The sequence below is a fragment of the Aspergillus aculeatus genome, assembly GCF_001890905.1.
Source record: "Aspergillus aculeatus ATCC 16872 unplaced genomic scaffold ASPACscaffold_22, whole genome shotgun sequence".
Lineage (NCBI taxonomy): Eukaryota > Fungi > Ascomycota > Eurotiomycetes > Eurotiales > Aspergillaceae > Aspergillus > Aspergillus aculeatus.
This window is the reverse complement of record NW_017962997.1, coordinates 500,316-521,600: the sequence shown is the minus strand read 5'-3', so window position 1 is coordinate 521,600 and position 21,285 is coordinate 500,316. Positions and strand designations below refer to the sequence as shown.

The window sequence follows — 21,285 nt, the reverse complement described above, 5'->3', positions numbered from 1 at the left end:
TATTTTTTATATAATAGTTATAATATTAATAATTTAGATCTTTTTTAATATTTAACTTCTAGAATCTTATTAGATTTTTAAAATAATAAAAATTAATCTTAAAATTAATAGACTGCTATTATTCTATATTTAACTAATTCTTTTATTCTTATAAGTTGATCTGTTAAACTATTTATTATATTAATAAAATTAATTTCTTAAATATATATCTAAAAGTATATTCTTTTATTTTCGAAAAATTAATTATATATAATATTTTTAAAGCTTTAAAATTAGTTTTACTCCAGCCGATTAAAATTTTTAATAAACTAATTATATAGCTCTATAAGCCTACTCCAACCGGGCAGTATTACTGTAAAGAGAAAAGAAAATCAGTTAGATATAGAATAATAACAGTTTTATTTATTTTAAGACTAATTCTTACTATTCTGAAAATCTAATAAGATCCTAAGAGTTAAATACTGAAGAAGATCTGAATTATTAATATTATAACTATTATATAAAGAATATATAGATAGATTGTTGATAATCTACTATAATTATAGGGATTATCTATAACAATTACTACTATATTAACAGTACTAAAAGTATCTAAAAATATAAAATAATTAAAAAAATATAAAACTATAATTAAAAAATTTCTTTATAAACATATAATCAGTCTGTTTTTAAATATAAAAATAGTATTATTTTATATTATAAAAGAATATAAAATTGTCTTTAATCAGACTGCTTTATTTAAATAGAAAGTTAAAATTATAGATTAAATTAAAAAAATAAAATATTAAAAATAAAAAATCTTATTATCAGATAACTGGTCTAAATAGTCTTACTGTTAATAAAACTAAAAATATATTTAAAAAAATTTATAAAATTAATTAAATTAATAAAAATCAGTTTAAAAAATCAGCTGCTAGTAATAAATAATCTTACTACCGGATATTATCTCGCTATAGTAAGTATAAAATAATTTAAAAATAAAATATAAAATATTCTATATATAAAAATACTAATTAAATATATTATTTTATTGATATCTAGTTTATATAAGCTTCATCTTTTCATGGAAGGCTGTTTGGGTGGGCGCGGGTGGCGGGTGGCTTACCATGGCGGGTGGCTTACCGGTTACGTTAACCCAAGTAATATGTAAAATTAGTTATTTAGACAGAGTGGCTCTTTCACTTAACTAGTTGAACTAACTTACTTTGGTCCTGCTTACTCAATATTGATAAGTTATGTTAAGTTAGTTAACTCAACTAGTCAGTTATACTTATTTTATCCAATTCCAGAAGTTGGCAGCTGCTTCACAAATTTTTGAGGGCGTCCAAGGTTGACGAACACTGATTGTTCTGCTGCATTACCAAGGTAGGTGGTCAGTGGTTGTTGTAGTTGGACATACAAATACCAAGGACTTCGGACTTGCGCTGAGTTCCCAATGCTGGAAGGGTGGGCGCCGAGGGCCCCTTCCGCTCCCCTCGGCCCGGATTTGTAATCTGTATTCTCTGTAATTCTGAATAATGTAATCGGTAAGCGAGTGGGCACGGCAAGCGAGTGGGCACCCGCATATATTGTTTTTATATTCTTAGAATTAAAATAATTCAATTACTAACAATTTTATTAAATATATCTTAATTATTAAATTCTTTAGTAAAATAAGAGGACTGTATCTGTCTTACTATTAAAACTATTTAAAATAATAAAATTCTATTTATTAAAAAAGCTGTAAATATTTTTAATATTCTGTATTTAATTTTATAATAATATCTTAAAAAAATTAAAGTATAATTAGATATATATCCTAATTTTATAAAATTAATTTTTTTAAAAAAAAGATTTTAAAAAATTAGATTTTTTTATTTATAAGTATAGGCTTTATTCTCAGCCGGTATATATATAAAATATAATAATAATTTTTTTTAAAAATAAAATTCGAATTCTATAATTTTTATAAATAAAAAATAAATATATAATCTTATTAAATATACTTCAGTTTTAAAAACTCAGTTCTTTTAAAAATATTATATTTAATATATAAAATATAAAGATCTGAAACTTTTAACTAAATAATTTAATTATATTAAAATTATAAAAAAAATATAATATTTTTAATTAAATTATTTAAAATTTTACTAAAATTAATTTTATTATAGAAATAATAGCTATAGTTTGTATAATTATATAATTTAATTATATAAATAAATTATTTTTTATATAATTAAAAAATTAAAAATAAATAATTTTAATTAAATATATTAATACCGCCGGTATAATATTATTATTATATTTAATTTTAAAAAAAAGTTTATATAAAAATATAATATTAAGATCTTTTTTTAATTAATATATTAATTTTTTATGAAATAGTTAGATTTTTAATAATATCAGTTTATATTAGCTTTATAAATATTTTATTTTTTTTATTAAAAAACTGACGGATAGAACGATATAATTTTTTAATTTTTAATAAATATAATTTTTGTTTAATTATAAAATTTAATAATATATATAATTAAAATAATATTATTTTTATTTATATATTTTTATATTTTTTATATTTTTATTAATTACTTAATATTACTTATTTTATATTATTAAAAAAAATATATAAAAGTTTAGTAGAACAGCTGATTTATTAGAATATTTATTATATTAATAAAATTAACTTTTTAAATATATATTTAGAAATATATTCTCTTATTTTTAAATAATTAATTATTTATAATATTTTTAAAATTTCAGAATTAGTTTTATTCTAATTAAATAAGATTTTTAATAAATTAATTATACAGTTTTATAAATCTATTTTAATTACTAGTACTACTATTATATTAATAATATTAAAAATATTTAAAAATATAAAATAATTATAAAAATATAAAATTATATTTAAAAGATTTTTTATAAATATATAATTAGTCTATTTTTATAAATAAAAATAGTATTATTTTATATTATAAAAGAATATAAAATCGCCTTTAATCAGACTGCTTTATTTAAATAGAAAAATAATAAATTATAAACTAAATTAAAAAAACAGAATATTAAAAATAAAAGATTTTATTATTAAATAGCTGGTTTAAACAGCCTTACTATTAATAAAATTAGAAATATATTTAAAAAAATTTATAAAACTAATTAAATTAACAAAAGCTAGTTTAAAAAATTAGTTATTAGTAAGAAATAATCTTATTATCAGATATTATCTTACTGCAGTAATTGTAATATAATTAGATATATAAAAATAAAATATCTAATATATTAAAATATTAATTAAATATATTAATTCTTTAATATATAGTATATATAAGCTTCATCTTTTTATGGAAGGCTGTTTGGGTGGGTGCAGGTGCCCACTCGCTTGCCGTGCCCACTCGCTTACCGATTACGTTAACTCACTCCTCTTGAGCCTCTTGTGATATAGTTATAGCTCCACTGTGCTATATCTAAGCAAGAAGATGTATATACAAGAATAAATATGGGCCTGCTTTGGTTACTCTCTCTCTCTCTCTCTTACCGCTCTAGCTGTCCATATGGATGTTCGATTCTTACTATATACAAACTGATTACTGACTAGTCAGTGCTTAGAAATGAGTAGAAGCACCCAGGATTGGGCCGTATATTACTAGACCTCTTATATATAATGACTAAACGGGTTTAGTACATGGTACCTGAGGAAGTAAAGTTACTATGTTGAACAAGCTGCCGGTGGTCAAGGCTGTGTAATATTTATTATACAGATGAGAATAAACTACACCAGCTTTCCCGACTTTGATTCGCAGTATATTGAATTTTATACGTATTGTTATATATAAGAATAATTACTCTAAGAAACAGATTGCCCCAGCGGCTTTCCCAGCATAATTTAACCAAACGGGGGCATGTAGGTATAATAGTACGGGCAGTACGAATAAAGAATCTTGCTGTATATTCAGGCCCCGTATATGTATACCACGCAACTGCACTGACAGTGGAACAGCTTCTACCACCAGCGTCTTCCAAGATGGAAGCAAACCGTATATCATGCCTAACAAATGATTCTGTGACTGATACGTGACCTTGAGCAAAGCTTTGTCCTAGACCCGTACTATTAGAGCTAATGCTATTCTATTTATCCGAAGGAAAAGTGTTTCGGGTAAACAAAAGGTTGATAAGAGCATGCACCGAAGGATTGTTGTTCGCAGTCGGGCTTGACTTTACACCAAGTCATGTGGCAGAAACCCAAACGCTTGAATCAGGCAAGGATACCAAGCATGGCAAGATCATTGAGACAAGTTCTCAGTTGTCGTCTATGATTTCATCATCACTCAGAGTAAGCTCTCTCTCATCAGTCACAGACGGTAGATGGGACTCTAAAGTGTTATCCCAGCCTCGAATCCTTGTTTTCGGTATTTCTCCCAATAGTCCGACATTCGCACCAGGTGCCCCTAGTTCACCGAAGAAGGTATGTGCTTTGTTGGAAGCCTGCGGCTGGAGCCTGGTGAGTTTCGTAACCTTTGCGAGCTCCTGGCCTTCACTGGTTTCTCTGAATAAACATGCCATATACGGCAATTGGTGAAGTATAAGGTCACTGCGCGGTATCATGGTTGCTGTCACTGTTTGGCCTACATTCCGAGCGCCCTCGTGAATGAACTTGTTGTTAGTGCCCAGCTCCTTCTCGCTGAGGGAAGTAGTAGATTCAACTATTGAGCCTGGGGCAGGGTAACTAATCGAGCTCAAGAGCCTGCTTGACCACAAAGCTACGAGGCCCTCAACCTCCTCCATAATATGCAGTGACCGCAAAGAAGTCGGGTAAAGAAGTTGTTGGCCATGTCTTGGAGTCCCAACACCATCATTAAATGGACTCCTTCGTGACACTGGATAAGGAAGGGCGAATAGTAGCCCACGAGCAGCAACTTGGTAGCTGATTTCTTGCTGCCGCAAAGTCTCAACCGCAGCACTATTTCTAGTTGCATGTATGAAGGACCTATTTGTCCTTTTGGAAATAGGATACAACAAGTCGCTATCCGAAAGCGCACTAATGCAATCGTCAAGGCACTCTGTGAATGAGGCACCTTCGCAAGATGGAACATAGTTCTCATGCAAAGTACTGATGAAAGTTTGTGTATCGGTACCCGTCTCATTATATAGTTCGTTGACCTGCACCTGTGATATTCTCGGCCGTCCATAATGACGCAAGTAGCTTGGTGGCATAACAGGCTGTCCATCTTTCTTAGAGCTTGAATCGTCACGCTTGTTATACACAATTTTCCCAACAGCATGGAACAACCCCAGAGAGGTCTCTCGTTGGGCGATGAGCTCGAGTGCCTGTTCCTCTACCGGAGTAAGAGTGGGTGCTCTCCGGGAGGCTTTCTTGACCCTAGACGGTTTCTTCATCTCGGCAAAATTACTGGACTTCAGGCAGATGAATTCCAGCCTGGCAGCCGCACTTCGAATATCCCCGTTCTGGGAGAGGCTGCGCATTGTAGCGGGTGATAGTGCTCGTTCAGATTTAGAAACGCGGCCTTCCTTCTCTAAGATCAAATTTAAGGCTTTGGACATGAACGTGGGAGCTATACTATTGAAGTCAATAATTCTTGTTCCTGGATGATTGCAGATCGCCGGGCCTAGCAATCGATGAGCTGTGATGTTATCTGAAAAGGAAGAGCACGAGCCGAGAAGTGTCTCTGAGATAATTATGACCATTGGAGAGCAGGGCACTATGTCCATCTCTCGAGCGGAGCCTGCCGTCACTAGGTACCGCTGAACAGCCATTCTGAACAGAGATAGATTAGAAGATTGCGTTATTAGTGAAGGGAATTCCTCAATCAGTATTAAACGCCGTCGCGGCGAAAAGCCCTCTATGGCGCCCCTATGAACTTCAGAGAAATTGCTCGGCAGGTCAAGGTCGAGGCCAGGGAGCTCATTAGCCCTCTCCAGAAAATCATCAAATTGTAAGGCGACGGAATTCGGCAAGTTGGTGACAGAGTCAGATGCCGCTGGATTTCTCCATTCAAGTATCTCAAACCCCAGAGTCTCTGACAGAATGGAAACTGTGGTTGTCTTGCCACTTCCCGAAGGACCACGGAGGATAAGTAACTTCCGCCATTGTCAGTAATGAATAGTTTGGACTCGATGTTATACATAGTCGAAAACATGATAAAGGGAGGCATTCAACAAATAGCCAGGCTACATACCCGTTCACCCGTCCCAGAAAATGCATTATTCAGCCAAGTTTTCACATCGGAGATCTTCCTGCTATGGACTGCCAGTTCACTTATATCTTCTGGAGGGAATCTCTGAGCCCACGGCAAGTCTGCATGATCTACATTGAATGAGCGAAAGAGTCGAGGTTGGGAATAACAAACGGGGTGGATGACAAATCGTTTGGTAGTGTTGGAGGAGCTTTGACTATAGTGCAGTTCCTTCTGATGAAATGGACGAGCACCTTCCCGATCGTTGGCAACATTTGTGATGTCCTCGCGTAGACAGGTACCATCGTCTGCAAAATGTTGTGTAAATATCTCATCAAAAGAGTCATAGTCATCTTCAATGACGTCGTCAAATGGGCCTGGTGCGTCCATTACTATATTCGTCTTCGCATAATCATCCGTCTCAGGACGAGATTTTTGGCCGGAATTTGCAGGGTCGCAAAATCCGAGTGGGGTGGATTGTGTTAAAGAGAGATCTGAAGGTGCTTTGCGCTTCATCCTCGCTATCGTGAACGCCGCCTCTAGCTTGACTGAAGGAAGAACCAATCAAGCAAAACAAGGACTGAGACAAGCGAACAGACCAGAATGGTTGTCGTCGCAGAGGCTGTGGTCTCCCCAGCTTCATCACAACCTATGCTGTAGCTAAGCTGGGTACATGTACGTCCGTTTGTTGTCCATGGAAATTAACGTGACCATGGCCTGGATGGAAGGATGCGGCTCATGACGAGTGATCAAACGGAAAGAGGACGGATGAGGACGATACAATGACTGCAGGGGGCGAGAATCGTCAGCGAGGCCAGGCCTGATCATAGCACCCTGAGCTCCGGGCTATCGATAGAGCTTCGGGAGATTGGTGGTCCAACTGTGTCCCGAACCGTGGCCGGATAGTTCTGCCGAGCCGAACAATTGCTAGGTATTTTCTGTAGCCTGAGGTTGTAACTTTATGTACATTACTACATGTATGTACTTGAAGAAGCCACTCGGTAAATAAGATTTATGAAAGAGGCGAGATCTACGTAGGTAACATACTTGGCATTATGGATTACTAGAGAGAAGACCATGTTATGTCTTCTTAATATATGTATGGTCAATGCATATAGTAAACGAACCCATCAAGGACCCCCAAAGACATCGTAATAAAAATCATTGTCGAGGCCTTCACGCGAAGGGACGCCCGGTGTCTCACTGACGAGTGCTAGGTCATCGAAGCGAACGTTCAATAGACGGATTTTGAGCCCATAGTCGCTAATTAGTTCTATTAATTTGCTTGTTTCTGCCGTGATAGGTTGCTGGTTAAGTAGCATTAGTAAACCATCGAGCCACTCTGATGCTAGGCTGGGGGACTGTGGATGCAAGTTTAGCAGTATGCACTCCCCGGGCAAAGACTTGCTGAGTTGTCGAGAATAATGGCTGGCGTCTTGTGTGCTGCCCTTCGTCCTTGCTGTATAATCAGGCAGGCCATGAATTGTTATCTTCATAGAAGGGTTGTTATGCGGCGGAGTCTTCATCGCTGATGGGAAGTATTCATCAGACAGCTTCGAGACGTTGGATACCACGGAAGACACAATGGAGAGGTCAACTGAGCGATACAGTAAGTGTTCAATAAAGCTCAAAGCGAGGAGTAAGTGCTAGGAAGGGCATACTCACTTTTATTTGGTAGAACGTCTACTTGAGGACTTACTTCCTGCCGATGGTCGAAGTCACCAAAGTGCAGAAATCGCCGATTATGCGATAGCTGAATATACCTCCAGGAGGACTTTTTCGATGCCAGTTCCAAGTCCAAATCGTCTTCGTTCGGAAACCAACCGCCTCGAAGCAGAGATCTTATGCGCTGCTCTTTCACAAATTGAAGGGCCTCGTGGTATAGCTCTCCGCGCATAGTTCGTAGATGTTGCCCCCAAGCATCTTCGTACGTAAGCTCCATTAGTTCCATCTGTAACTCACGAAGGCGCCTGTAGTCAAAATTGATTATGTCTTCCTCCACATCTTGCACATCCTTGGTGCGAGGCGCCCTACCGACGATCGATTCAAGAAGCACACGAACGAGCTCCACGATCTTATCATAATCTTCAATCTCGGCACCCGTGGTTTTCCACAGACGGAAGAACGCATGCAGCCCAGCGACATGCAATCGCGTCCAGTGTAACAGTAGAGGCTGAAATAGACTTTCAACATTCAAGCGAGAATCTATCAGCAAGGATGTTTTGATATCTTCTATTTCTGATCTGTCGACCTCAAAGTAATCGTAGAGAATACAGGTGACGGACAACGAAGCACGAGCAATTGGACAACGTTGATCTGCTGGCCTTGTCGATTGCTCCAGTATGATTTTCTGGAATTCATCTTGATTGTTTTTGACATAATCTGCCAAGTCCATGAGTCCCAGGAAGCCTGTACATTCAAATTGCATCACTGGACTTTCGGTTTCGAAGCCAAGTCGCCGCCACTTTTCTGGGTCATGGCGTTTAGATCGACGAACATCCTCCCCGGTTTCAGCGCCCTTGTCACGACTTCGTTCCAAAGAACTAGCCACGTAAATCCCCTTCAACGCTCTTCTATGTTCTGGCTTCTCCAAATCCAGTGCAATATCTCGCCATTTCCGCAAAAGAACCTTGGTAAGATATTGGAACTCGATCAGTGGATGTATGTGGTCCTGCATGGCACTTCCTTGCATCAGGGAGTATACTGCCCGTATGACTCCCATGTCCTGTAGCCTTTGAATGAATTTTGGCCATTCTAAATCTGTATCGTTTGTGACGGAGTCACGCATGAGTGAATTAATCAGTTGCAATGCATTGGCGCAAAGCGCATGGTCTGCGGAGGATAGTCTGCTGACAAGCATCTCCAGGAACTGCGGATAGATGGCAATTGCAGGCTTTAGCGCGCGAGATCCGAAGCTTCCAGTCTGCATAATATCATCGCCTGCGTGCGGGTGTGACACTATGGACACCAGTATAGACATAGCGCCCCTTAAGATATTGACAAGGGGGTGTGTCACAATGAGCTCAACAACCTGAGATACAATGACTACCAGTCAGTCATTATACAACCAATATTTGACGATACATTGACGAGGTCTTGATTGGGCCACCTACTCTTTCGACCACTTCCTGGTCTACGAAATCCCAGCCCTTATCGACTTCTAGTAGTCTTGCGAAGCTTGTCAGGCTATATGCCAATGTGTTACCAGTTGCATGTAAGATCAGATAGCGTAGCCTGACAAGTCCGCCTTCCGCAATGAATATATCGGCGAAAGAAGGGTCGCCAATGCTGCTCTGCAGCTTGAAAACTGCCATTTTGCGTACTCCATCTTCATCGCTCCCTAACCTCTCCACAAGTTCCGATATGCTATTCTCCATTGAGACTGTTTTGTGTGGTGTTTTAGTCTCTGGATTTGATCAAAGCCTGATTGATGCTCGAACTAAGCAGTATGTTTATTCGAGACGTTCGGTCGAGGAGGTGAGTTTCAAGTCTTACATCCTGTCGGGGTTGAAAAGTAGAAAGAGGGATAATCAGGAGGTGGGCTGCCAAGCAGCCGTACCTACTGTACTTGCTTCGTTCGCACCTTGAGTTAAGTTACGGCTGGGGCAAGCCACCCTAGTCAGCAATATGTTTTGAATCTATCTCTATTTGTACGGTACGGACGCAAGTTAATTCCTCATTCCAGACGTCTAGAACTGCGTAGAGCTTGTCAATTTATTTGTGCCAAGCCCAGCATCAGCACTACTAAGCCAGGCGATTTTCCATCTTTGCCAATGTCTGAATTTCATGTAAGTATAGGCTCAGTACAACAGTGTACTGGAAACTTTGTATTATTGCACATGTACTGTACGTAAGTATACGGCACATGACCGCGTTTCCGAATCCTGTTACGCTCTGCTTTGGACTTGTCAGAGGATAACTGCTATTGACACCGGCTGTAATTCTAATGCTACCGGAACGAAGCGTCAGGCTCTATAAACGAGGATGCTCGTGGCATGGGAAGGTAAACTCGATCACGAAGAATCTGCTCATCACGTGCAGTTGAAGGTCTGAATGAAACAGGTGCTGTAGTGGCAAGGTGTCTTGATTGTGTGCTAAATACGACGCCTCGATGGAAACTATTCCACCTGGGTAGGAGAAGACTTGGATTTATAAAGACGTCTCGTAAGATCAGGCGCCCCTTTCGCTGTGCGCCCAAGCAAGCAGCAAGAGTGGGAATGTTAGCCACAAGGAATTCATTCGACTGAAGGCGCTCGCTACGAGTCCCCTGATGCTGAATGAGAGCCTATTATGACTGTAACATCCAAAACCCTGAGGAAAGGGGGCCTGCCTAGATATCCCGGTTATCAAGGATGCTTACAGCAGCGTTGAACGCATGCAGTGAGCAGGCATCACCAGCAGACCACTAACAAGGCAATTCGGCATCGTATTGTCTTGCCCTATGGCTTCAAGCAGGAAGGGGGTGCGATGATTACTAGCAAGACATATGAAAAGAATCTCCCACCCTGGAGTAGAACAACAGGTGGAGAGAGCCCATGATCAGAAAGCAAGCATCAATAAATATGTGAGCAAGGCGCAAACAATGATCATAGATAGTTTCATCGGTTGAATATATCTTCCGGCCAGTGATCACCTGGAGATTCTAGGATTAGTGGTCGTTATGGAGCAGCCCACCTTGCTCGAGAAATCTTACAAAGAAACCTAGTATAATCTTACTTGAATGTGGCTGATCTTCCGCGTTTCGACTTATTCGGGTCTTGTCTATCTGGGCGCTGATCCTCCAGCAAGAAGTTGGTTGTGAGACACTGATAATGACTTTAAACCTGATAAAGAGATCTAGATGCTGCGCTGGTGTATACACAGACCACCCCGTGATCATTCTCAACACTTTCAACGGCCGAACCTCATCTGAGCCCCAGCATAATGCCAGAGTCCCCGTAGAAAGCCATGATATTCAACTGCTTCTTCAGATGTATTGGTCCCCCTACTTCTACCGCCAGTGCAAAACATCTCGGTCAGTCGAACGTGCCAAGGAGGGTATCCGTCTAGTTTTAGAAAGGCGCCGAATACTAGCAAAAGGTCGGGCTCAGGCTTTGCGACAAACCTGAACTGGTCCGAAGCCTTGTTGTTGTCATTCGAGGTTCGCGAACTTGGCCGAGTCGGCTGAGTAGTAATCTCACTAATTTCTGCATCGACCAATTCTAAGTTAATATCTTCGGGTGACAATTTTCCGCCCTGAGACATCTCCGCCAAAGTTTTAGTCAGGTCGACAAAGGTTTCCCTGCCATCAGTGGCGGAGAGCAGAAGCACCGTCAAGGATCCATTGTTGCAATCACTAGCGACATCTTGTGGCAGCTGGTCAAAGACAGGATGATGGGGCGCAAATAGACGCAACCGGGGTTGTTGAATAGGAGAGCCATAGTAAGAAGACATTTTGTTTGTGATAGCCTGGTGAAGTATAGGAATGCAGGATTTCAGAGCCCCTGCGGATGTCATCCAATTCATCAGCATTTAGCACTGGCATAGCTCTGTAAATTGACGTCAAGGGCCGGGTCTACTTACCGCTTTTTTCGTAAACACTCAACACTGGTATTCCGGCACTCACGCTCCAAGCTGCAAGCTCCGCAACTTCGTCCATCAAAACGCTAAGGGCGTCATCCTCCTTGCGAAGCGACAGGATGATACTCAAGTGTTCGGGTAGGCGCTTGAGGCCTTTCACATCTTTCCTGATCAATTCAGGGGTTCGATGGTGATAATATATGACTGCGCATATCCGGTCCACGGTGGCATGGTAGCTTTGAAGGAGCCGAATTATGATTCCAAAGATGATATGAACGAAGGTGTATACAATACGGTGGATTTGTGCCTTGACGAAAGTTCGTACAGGAGCCCTTCGGTGAGCTTTGTTCTGCCGCTGCGGTGACCCTCGTTGGAGGTCAGAGGGGTCTGGGAGATATGGCCTCAAAATGTTTTCCCGGTCAGCAGCACTGAGCTTGATCCCTCGAGAGCGTACATCGTTGCGAAAAAGCTCTCTGTCATGTTGCGAGACCATGTTTTCTTTTAGATGTACATGAATATGTGCGAAGTGATTGCGACGGTTGGTGAGAGGTCAAAAATGGGTAAAGCGCCCTGCAGGCTGCTAGTTAACTTATGTGAACCAGCCACAAAAACCTTTGAGCGTCTTCTGGATGGCCATACAGTACGGAGTAATCTGGAGATTATTGCGGAACCAGGAAACAAAGCCTCAACACGACTGCAGGAACAGGCGGATACATACGCTGTTTATTTGCCCCGAGACACGGTGATCAAGCGCGAGGTGTTCATCCAGAACAAATACACGTACATATAACTATGGCTTAAGATTATCGTTTATGTAATCAACTGCGGGGCGAGGCTGTCCATCACTGTTATGAGGAAGCAAGCTACCTCGTCTACTCCGTACTCCGCACGTTCCGTGGCTGCACTCGAGCTGCAGATACAGTTTGTCCCTGGACTGCTAAGTCAATGATCGCGACTCCTCTACCAGCATAAAGCTAATGCCAATGTGGGAGGATCCTGCCGACAGACCAGAATATGCCGGACGATGTGTCAACAAATCCCCTTCCCAATGCTGTGTCCCGTCCGGTATTTCCTCAAGGTCCCGGCTTCACACTCGAAGACTTCTCTAGCCGTGATTTCATTGTGAAGGAGTTTATTGAATCCCTTTCCGAAAATGCAGTAAACACTCGGCGACCTACAGGAGCATCAGGAGGTGGAAGCCAGCCGTTTGACCCCAAACCGCTGATTCGGACGTTTGAGCATGCGCAGCGGCGACTAGGTGATATATCAGGCGACCTCGAGATAAGAGAAAATGAATTATCTGCTGCAGTCCGCAGGGCAGAGGCACAGCATACTCAGAATCTGAACACCCTAGGACGAAAATTAAGTCAAACCATCGAATCTTTCCAGCAACTCGATACGTCGCTCAATGGCGCAGGGTTATCTGGAGGAGAGCTTTCCGAGAGCACAGGCAATATGGCTGTCGAGACAGGACGTAAGCTCGAGGAATTAGATCGTCAAAGGCGTCGGGCGCTTGACGCACACTTTCTCCTCGAATGCTGGGATGGTGTGAGCAACAGAGGGGAGTTAACCCTTTTGGAGAATTTGAGAAGGTCAGGAACAGGTGAGGCCAAGGTTCGATCGGCACAGATCGCGCGCCAGTTGCTCAGAATCAGCCAGCGACTTGACACTGAAAGTTGGAGCGAAGTAGCGGGAAGACATAACGGGTCCCACGCAAATGGAACTATAGCAGATGAGTCCGGGAGCACAAAGGGCAATGTCATTCGGCCAAATACGCGAGAAATTATTGAGAAGTTCTCCGAGACGCTAGAGAATGACTTGTTGAAGCAATTCGATGATTTCTACAGGAAAGCTAATTTTGAAGGCATGAAGGATTGCGCAACAGTACTCCAAGATTTCAATGGTGGTGCAAGTGTGATTGCTTTGTTTGTGAACCAACATCAGTTCTTTATTGACCGCAGCCAGCTTGTGACCGAAGAAGTGGGAGGAGATCCAGAAGCCTGGGAAATGCTTGCAGACCCCGACGCTGAACCGTCAAAAGTGGAGCCCAGCCTACAGTCACTCATTGATGAAGTCAAAGTTGTGGTGCAAGAAGAGTCCGCGATCATCAAAAGGGCCTTCCCGTACTACGAACAAGTACTCGGAAAGTTCCTGCAGCGAGTTTTCCAGCAGTCGATTCAACAAAGACTCGAGATGGTCTTGGATAAGGCGAACAGTGTTTCATCACTGGCGTTTCTACGTTCTCTACAAAGTTCTCGCAGTTATCTAAGCGCCTTAGTCGATGACTTGAAAGCTCATGGATTGACTGAACATCCCGACCCTATCTCGTCACAGACAGCCCTCATTCTCGATCAGCAACTGGAGGATCTGTTTGTGCCCTATTTTGTGGGTTCATCTTACATAGAAAGAGAGAGAAGGAATTTGGAAGAATTATATACCTCCCTACAATTCAGGTTCACCACTTTCCACGCTCGCAGGAAGAAAGCGGTGACAACGTTTATGGCATCTCTCTCCAAAGCAGGCACGGAGGTTCTTGTCTCCGCAAGAGATGCATATATTGCACGCCTTGAGTCCTCCGAGCTTCCTGCAACACAGAAGATGCTTTTACTCCGATTGGCGGGTCTAAGGGAAGCCACTGATCCCAGTAAACCTACAGACATCAAGCTTACAGAAGATGACGGTCTCCCCAACATTGCTCATGCAAAGAGAATGCTCAAATGGCTTGCCGAAGCAGTTGGTAGAGGCTTAGAGCTCAGCATGACAAGCGAGACGCCCAAGGATATGCTTGCTCTTCTGAGCCTTCTTCTCGCGATGATGGGAGAGGGCTATATTGAAGTTTGCTTAGACGCCGCTCTGGATGTAGCCGCATCCCAGGAATCAGGCAGAACTGAGCCTGATTTCGGGTATATACCGGCCATTCGGAACGCCATCAGTGTCGCCAACTTAATGGTCATGTGCATTAACACATTACTTATCCCTCTTGCTGCAGGCAGTATCACAATTCGCCGAGAAATGGAAAAAAAACGAACCTGATCACAATACGAATTGAGGAGAAGATAAATTCTATAGAGCAGAAGGTCATTGACGCGACGTTAGCCTGGGTGAACAAACTTCTTTCTGGTCAGAAGAAAAATGACTTTCGACCAAAGGAGGGTGACAATGCGACTTGGTTAGAGAGGCTACAAACACCGGTTAGTCACTGCGCTATGCCTTTCCCGCAAGCCCGTTACCTCAAGTGCTCTCAGGACGTGTACTAATCGATCCCAGACATGTGCGTCAATTTGTACCTTCTTGGCTCGTGCGCATAACGTTCTCAAGGGCTCGCTACCACCTAGTGGCTCTAACCTCCGCCAGTTGCTTACAGAGATTGTTCTTGGGACAAGAAGTCTTCTCCTTGAACATTTCAAGCGGTTTGTTGTGAATGGGCCAGGAGGTCTCATTGTAACCAAGGATATGACACAGTATACCGATCTTTTGAAAAGCTGGGATATTGAGGAGCGGGTAAAAGGTCCGGGTGGTGCGCTAGATGTCCTACTAGAAGTCGGAAACCTTTTCGTCATTGGCTCTGAAGCATTGCAGGAGCGCATACGTGGGGGCGCAGTCAGCGCTGCCGGCGGAAATACTGGTAATGGTAACGCCACTACAGGCCCAGGACGTGGAATTGGAGGTCCCACTCAAGAGGATACAGGCCTCAGTGTTCAGGAAGTCAGGGCTTATGTTTCTCGCAGGGAGGATTCTAACACTGCTGCTCTGCAGGTCGTGCTCAATAATCTTTGATATGAATAGCATCCAGGCCTAAAATGATATATGGGGCGCAAGTGCTTGTATGTTGAAATATATTTCCATTTCAGGTCAGCCAAGATTCTATCTCATCCGATGCCCCTGTAGCTTGCATACACAGGTGATTGTGTCCATGGCACCGTTAGATGAGGTTGGAACGGAATCAGAATTACTGTGGGTGCGGGCGTCGCTACACTTGAGTTATACCGTGATTTATCCTATTCGTATAGTTACATCTGGGTGCTAGGTAGCCCTTTCAAGCACATGACCTTAGGGCCTCATATATAATAACTTTCGTTGGTCTGACTGAATGCATTGAACGTCAGTCTCAGAATTTCCTAGGTAAGATGTACATAGTATGACAGCTCCACCCGTTTGAAAGCGCTTCGAAGGTGGGGAGCACTGTACGTACTGAGTGGCAGCTAAGCTTATCTGCTACCGCTATCTGCATGAGGTCATTAGTGCCTCGATAAGCGATACGAGCCGACACGTGATCAGGGAGCTCGTCTTCGGCCACGCAGCGACAGCTATGCCGATTCCATTTCCGTCTGTGCTATCCTTCGGTTTCTTTTATTCACTGGACCTGGTACGCCTATTCGACAGAACTTGACAAGCAGTCGGAATCCTCTCTGGCTCTCGCTCTTCGTGCAAACTACTCTGTTTGGTGCAGCCTTTCTGGGGGTATTCCGCCCTTGTTCGCTGTCTCATCGCCAATGTTATAGAGATCGTTGCGATGGCGTCCCGATGGCTCCTGCTAGTGGGCTACCTGACGCTGGCTCTCATGCTGCGGCCCAGCATTGCAAAATCAGCCGGAGAGCCCAAAGTCACCACGACGAAATTTGACTTCGCTCCGGTGTCCCTTTTCTACTTCGAGGACACGGATAACGTCCTCATGAGCCTGGAGAACGGTGATATCTTCCAGTCATTTGATGGAGGTGAACAATGGGCGCCGGCTATTGGAGAGGGCGAAGGCATGAAACAGCGGGTGGTTTGGGTTCAACAACATCCTTTCGACAAGAACAAAGCTTATGCCCTGGGCAACGATGGGCGTCATTTCAAGACGAAGGACCAAGGCAAAACCTGGGATGCTTTCACAATTGACGAATTCCCAGCGTTACAGCAACACGCACCTCTTGTCTTCCATGGTTGGGATTCGAGCAAGATTATCTTCCAAAGCGAGGAATGCGCCGGGTTTTTCTGCATCGTGAGATCATACTATACGACGAACGACTTCGAAACGACTAAGCTGTTGCGCGAGAGCGCTGCCGGATGCTCTTGGGCCGTTGGCCATCCAGATTTCGCGGATAATCTCCCATCTTTCGATCACATTGTCGACAGAACGCTATGCGTTGTCCCAGGCTTGAAGGTGCCCTTTGGTCATGCTAACCGTCTGGTGTACTCCGACGATTATTTCAGCAGTAGTACTGATGGCATAGAAGTGAAACTACACGCAGACCGGCCAATCTCTGGAGTCATCAGTACCGCTGCTGTCAAGAAGTTTGTCGTTGCTGCTGTTAAGTCAAAGGGAACCGACGAGCTTGCTTTATACGTGACCACTGATACAATTACTTGGAGTCGGGCAGAGTTTGGCGGTCACAGGATAGAACAAGATGCCTACACCATGCTGGAAAGCACCAACTACAGCCTGCAGGTGGATGTTTTGACCAGCCCTTTCAGTGGCATGGGCGTGCTATTTACCTCAAACTCGAACGGTACATTCTTTACTCGCAATATCGAGCACACCAATCGCAATGAAGCCGGTATTGTGGATTTTGAAAAAGTTGCTGGAATTCAGGGCATCGTATTGGTCAACACGGTCAAGAATCCTGAAAAGGTTGAGTCAGGCTCCGAAAAGAAAATTATCAGCCAAATAAGCTTTGATGATGGAAGAACCTTCCAACCGCTCAAAGTGGGCGACAAACATCTGCATCTACACTCGGTGACTACTTTCGCGAATATTGGCCGGGTATTCTCGAGTCCGGCGCCGGGAGTAGTCATGGGTGTCGGTAACACAGGCGACAGCCTCAAGAAATACAATGATGGAGACCTGTTTGTTTCAGACGATGCAGGAGTAACTTGGCAGCATGCTCTTGACGGGCCCTATAAATACGAATTCGGTGACCAGGGTGCTGTGATAATGGCGGTCAGTGATACTGGGAAGGCGAAAAAGGTCAAATTCTCTCTCGATCATGGCAAGGAGTGGGAATCAATTGATCTAGAACACAGGATTCAACCCACCATGGTCACAACGACTCCCGACTCTACCAGCCTAAAGTTTGTTCTCGTTGGGCAGGAGAATGGTGATGGCGACTACATTGTGTATTCAATTGATTTCAAGGGCCTCCACGAACGAAAATGTGGTCAGGATGACTTCGAAAAGTGGCCGGCCAGATTGAATGAGAAAGGTGAACCTGATTGTTTGATGGGCCACAAACAATATTATCGGCGCAGGAAGGCCAATGCAAATTGTTTTGTGGATGAGGAGTTCAAAGACCCTCAGCCGATCCTAGAACCATGCAAATGTACGGCCGAAGACTACGAGTGCGAACAACGCAGCGAAGATGGGCAAAGCTGTAAGCCTGCTGAAACCCCAAGACCTCCAGAGGGCAAATGCACAAACCCCACCGATAAATATTTGGGTCCATCAGGTTGGAGGCTCATTCCGGGAAATTCCTGCATCCGAGAAGGCGGCAAGAACATGGATGATCAGATTGAGTGGTCATGTGAAGACGTGGGAAATTCTCCTGATAGCAATGGCAAGATCAGCCATACGAAACAGTTCTTTGACGCAAAGCAATTCAGCGCATACTATTACTTGGAACGCCAGTCCAGCAACTCAGGGACTGACGAAACTGTCATCATGTTGACAAGTGCACACAACCTATATCTCTCGCATGACCACGGTAAGACGTGGCAGCAGTCATTGCAAGGGAAGAAAATTACCAGAATTGCACCTCATCCGTATAGCAGTGACACAGCCTTTCTCCTGACTGACGGCAAGGAGGCATTCTGGACGGTTGATCGCGCTCAGACATTCAAACACTTTGAGGCACCGATCCCGGCTACTCATGACCGTGTCCCGACAATCTCGTTTCACCCACAGTATAAAGACTGGCTTATATGGACCGGTGCTGTGGATTGTGAGTCTGGCGATTGCCATTCCAATGCCCATATCAGCCAGAATCGTGGCGAAAATTGGAAACTTCTTCTCCGCTATGTTCAGAAATGCGAGTTCGAGAGTCGAGAGACGCGTCCCGACAGCAATAAATTGATTTTCTGTGAGCAGTTCGAAAGTGAAAATCGAAACAACCGATTGCAACTCTTATCCAGCGAAAATGAGTTTGCCGATCGACGTGTCCATTTCGAGGATGTTATAAATTATGCCACAATGTCCGAATTCGTTGTGGTAGCGTCTCGAAACCCGGAAAAGCCGGAATCCCTGACTGCGAGCAGTAGTGTGGATGGCCGGACCTTTGCGGAAGCACACTTTCCTCCAAACCTTGATGTTCCTATCCAGACAGCCTATACTGTTCTCGAAAGCTCTACTCATGCTGTTTTCTTGCATGTGACTGTGAGCAATGTTGAAGGAGGCGAGTACGGCTCCATCATAAAAAGTAATAGTAACGGGACCTCTTACGTGCTCAGCCTAGGCGCAGTGAGTCGGGACCATCGTGGCTATGTTGATTTCGAGAAAGTTCAGGGACTCGAAGGTGTTGCTATTGCGAATGTTGTCAGCAATGTGGACAGGCTTTCTTCCGGTGAATCGAAGAAGCTGAGAACCATGATCACTCACAATGACGGAGGCCGGTGGATGTTACTCCCCCCCCAAAAGATGCGGATGGCCAAAAGTTTGGTTGTGCCGTGGAAGAAGGAAATGGGATTCCGGGTTGCTCGCTCCACCTTCATGGCTATACAGAGCGCAGGGATGAAAGAGACACATATTCGTCTGGCTCGGCAATTGGCCTGATGGTCGGCATAGGTAATGTGGGCGATCATTTGGCTAGCGATGGCGAGCCAGATACATTCATCACACGCGATGCTGGCTTCACTTGGAAGTTTGTGAAGCAAGGCCGGTATCTGTGGGAATTTGGTGACTCTGGTTCTGTTGTCGTGATTGTGCGTGAGTCAATACCGACCAAAGTACTTTATTACAGTACGGACGAAGGTGATACTTGGGAAGAATACCAGTTTTCGGATGTTCCAATGCAGATCGAAGACATCTCGACTGTCCCGTCTGATACTTCGAAAAATTTCCTTCTTTGGGGTAAAGATGCGGAGTCGGAGAATCGAGATAAACTCGCGACTGTCAATATTGACTTTAGTAAACTCAGGGCCGCCTCATGCCAGTTGAACGAAGATAGTGGAGCCACCGACGATTACTACATTTGGGAGCCAAGCCACCCTTTTGAAGACAATAACTGCTTGTTTGGTCATGTTGAACAGTATCATCGCAAGAAACCCGCTGCTCAATGTTGGAACGACTGGCGTGAGCCCCACATTCACAGCATAGGGAGGAACTGCAGCTGTACCAAATCCGACTTTGAATGGTAGGACTTATTTACCAATTGCTCCAATTGGATCAATGTGAGCTCGGAAGCGAACAATGGCTTGCTAACACTGAACAGTGACTATAACTACGAACCTTTGAGTGATGGTAGCTGCGGGCTCGTCAAGGGATTGTTCCCACCGGATGCGATGGCTGTTTGTAAGGTGGATCCCGATCGTGTCGAATACTGGGAGCCCACAGGATACCGGCGCCTGCCCCAAACGACTTGTCAAGGGGGATTGGAGTTAGACCATCTGGCGTCGAAGCCCTGCCCAAATAAAAAGGAGGAATATCAACGTAGACACGGCATCGGTGGAGTTGGACTGTTCTTTGCCATTGTGACACCCATCGCTGTGGCCGGTGCTGTTGGATACTATGTCTATACCAGATGGGACGGCAAATTCGGTCAAATTCGCCTTGGAGAGAATGTTAGCACCTCTTCTGGTTTGCTGTCGCGAGACTCGCTGCTCATAACTATTCCCGTCACCATAATCGCGGGCGCGGTGGCTGTTGCTAAATCCTTGCCGCTTTTGGCGACTAGCTTATGGCGAAGTGCAAGCGGTGTTTTGCGTCTCAGGCGCAGTGGAGGCTATACACGACCCTACTCGTCTCGGGGTGCTTTTGCAGCCCGACGAGGCGATTACACTAGCGTTGTCGATGATGAGGATGAGCTTCTTGGGGTGGAAGATGCCGAAATTGACGAGGAAGATGAGCTCTAGTGGCAGAGCTCATCTGCGCTCTCTTCGACAAGCTTGATGGCTTTTCTATGGTTTCATGTTATAGTATGAAGATGTAGGAAGGGCCCCTGTTCGCCTTTCTTTTGTACTTGTCACTCATGCTAGGTTGACTTGATTATCTTTGCTCTTCTTTTTAGTCTTTGAATGATAGATTCCCATTTGGGCAATAGCCCGAATCTTTTTTGAAAAGGGTATTTGTATGGTGTCATGCATTCATTGATCGTAAGTGTTGCTTATGAAGGTCATAGTCCCTTACATACTTTGTGTAGTATTAATCTGACGTTGATATGTTCTGTGGGTGCTTCTGGATCATGTCGTGCCAGAAGTGTATGATATATTAACCAGGTTGACATATACAGTCAGGGTGATATATCAGAAAATGTTTCCAAGGAGATGAGGTCTTTACGACTATGAGGCAAGAATACTATCGTGGCCCTGGGTCCCAGTTCACTGGCCACTAGCCCGACGTCCAAAAAGGCGCGCTCCTCGACCT

The 21,285-nt window shown here is 43.3% G+C and overlaps 5 protein-coding genes across 5 annotated transcripts; 2 read left to right on the top strand and 3 right to left on the bottom strand.

The window, feature by feature from the left end:
- Positions 1 to 4,072: 4,072 nt before the first annotated feature.
- ASPACDRAFT_82285 (putative cell cycle checkpoint protein Rad17) lies at positions 4,073 to 6,966 on the bottom strand. The gene is made up of 2 exons (XM_020206064.1): positions 6,174 to 6,966; positions 4,073 to 6,075 (listed from the first exon to the last, which is right to left on the bottom strand). The coding sequence occupies exons 1-2, from the start codon at positions 6,684 to 6,686 to the stop codon at positions 4,276 to 4,278; spliced, it is 2,313 nt and encodes a 770-aa protein (XP_020051515.1). The 5' UTR covers positions 6,687 to 6,966; the 3' UTR covers positions 4,073 to 4,275.
- Positions 6,967 to 7,225: 259 nt separating this feature from the next.
- On the bottom strand, positions 7,226 to 9,642 carry ASPACDRAFT_82282 (ELMO/CED-12 family protein). The gene is made up of 3 exons (XM_020206063.1): positions 9,284 to 9,642; positions 7,836 to 9,201; positions 7,226 to 7,767 (listed from the first exon to the last, which is right to left on the bottom strand). The coding sequence occupies exons 1-3, from the start codon at positions 9,545 to 9,547 to the stop codon at positions 7,301 to 7,303; spliced, it is 2,097 nt and encodes a 698-aa protein (XP_020051514.1). The 5' UTR covers positions 9,548 to 9,642; the 3' UTR covers positions 7,226 to 7,300.
- Positions 9,643 to 10,901: 1,259 nt separating this feature from the next.
- Positions 10,902 to 12,468, bottom strand: ASPACDRAFT_82281 (ditrans,polycis-polyprenyl diphosphate synthase). The gene is made up of 3 exons (XM_020206062.1): positions 12,369 to 12,468; positions 11,733 to 12,299; positions 10,902 to 11,653 (listed from the first exon to the last, which is right to left on the bottom strand). The coding sequence occupies exons 2-3, from the start codon at positions 12,220 to 12,222 to the stop codon at positions 11,061 to 11,063; spliced, it is 1,083 nt and encodes a 360-aa protein (XP_020051513.1). The 5' UTR covers positions 12,223 to 12,299; positions 12,369 to 12,468; the 3' UTR covers positions 10,902 to 11,060.
- A 275-nt stretch (positions 12,469 to 12,743) lies between these two features.
- On the top strand, positions 12,744 to 15,506 carry ASPACDRAFT_127697 (exocyst subunit SEC10; the record flags this gene model as incomplete). Its single annotated transcript, XM_020197051.1, has 3 exons — positions 12,744 to 14,721; positions 14,799 to 14,920; positions 14,997 to 15,506. The coding sequence occupies 3 exons, from the start codon at positions 12,744 to 12,746 to the stop codon at positions 15,504 to 15,506; spliced, it is 2,610 nt and encodes an 869-aa protein (XP_020051512.1).
- A 736-nt stretch (positions 15,507 to 16,242) lies between these two features.
- On the top strand, positions 16,243 to 20,774 carry ASPACDRAFT_82280 (vacuolar protein sorting/targeting protein 10; the record flags this gene model as incomplete). Its single annotated transcript, XM_020206061.1, has 3 exons — positions 16,243 to 19,267; positions 19,342 to 20,056; positions 20,135 to 20,774. The coding sequence occupies 3 exons, from the start codon at positions 16,243 to 16,245 to the stop codon at positions 20,772 to 20,774; spliced, it is 4,380 nt and encodes a 1,459-aa protein (XP_020051511.1).
- Between the last annotated feature and the right edge of the window lie 511 nt (positions 20,775 to 21,285).

Bases quoted from the DNA above. Each gene is read 5' to 3' on its own strand.
- ASPACDRAFT_82285 (XM_020206064.1), bottom strand. From the start codon at position 6,686: ATGAAGCGCAAAGCACCTTCAGATCTCTCTTTAACACAATCCACCCCA. The intron at 6,076-6,173 runs GTATGTAGCCTG...CAATGGCGGAAG, and splicing joins TTTCTGGGACGGGTGAACGG to TTACTTATCCTCCGTGGTCC.
- ASPACDRAFT_82282 (XM_020206063.1), bottom strand. From the start codon at position 9,547: ATGGAGAATAGCATATCGGAACTTGTGGAGAGGTTAGGGAGCGATGAA. The intron at 9,202-9,283 runs GTAGGTGGCCCA...ATTGTATCTCAG, and splicing joins ACCAGGAAGTGGTCGAAAGA to GTTGTTGAGCTCATTGTGAC. The intron at 7,768-7,835 runs GTGAGTATGCCC...TGTATCGCTCAG, and splicing joins AGACGTTCTACCAAATAAAA to TTGACCTCTCCATTGTGTCT.
- ASPACDRAFT_82281 (XM_020206062.1), bottom strand. From the start codon at position 12,222: ATGGTCTCGCAACATGACAGAGAGCTTTTTCGCAACGATGTACGCTCT. The intron at 11,654-11,732 runs GTAAGTAGACCC...TGACATCCGCAG, and splicing joins GAGTGTTTACGAAAAAAGCG to GGGCTCTGAAATCCTGCATT.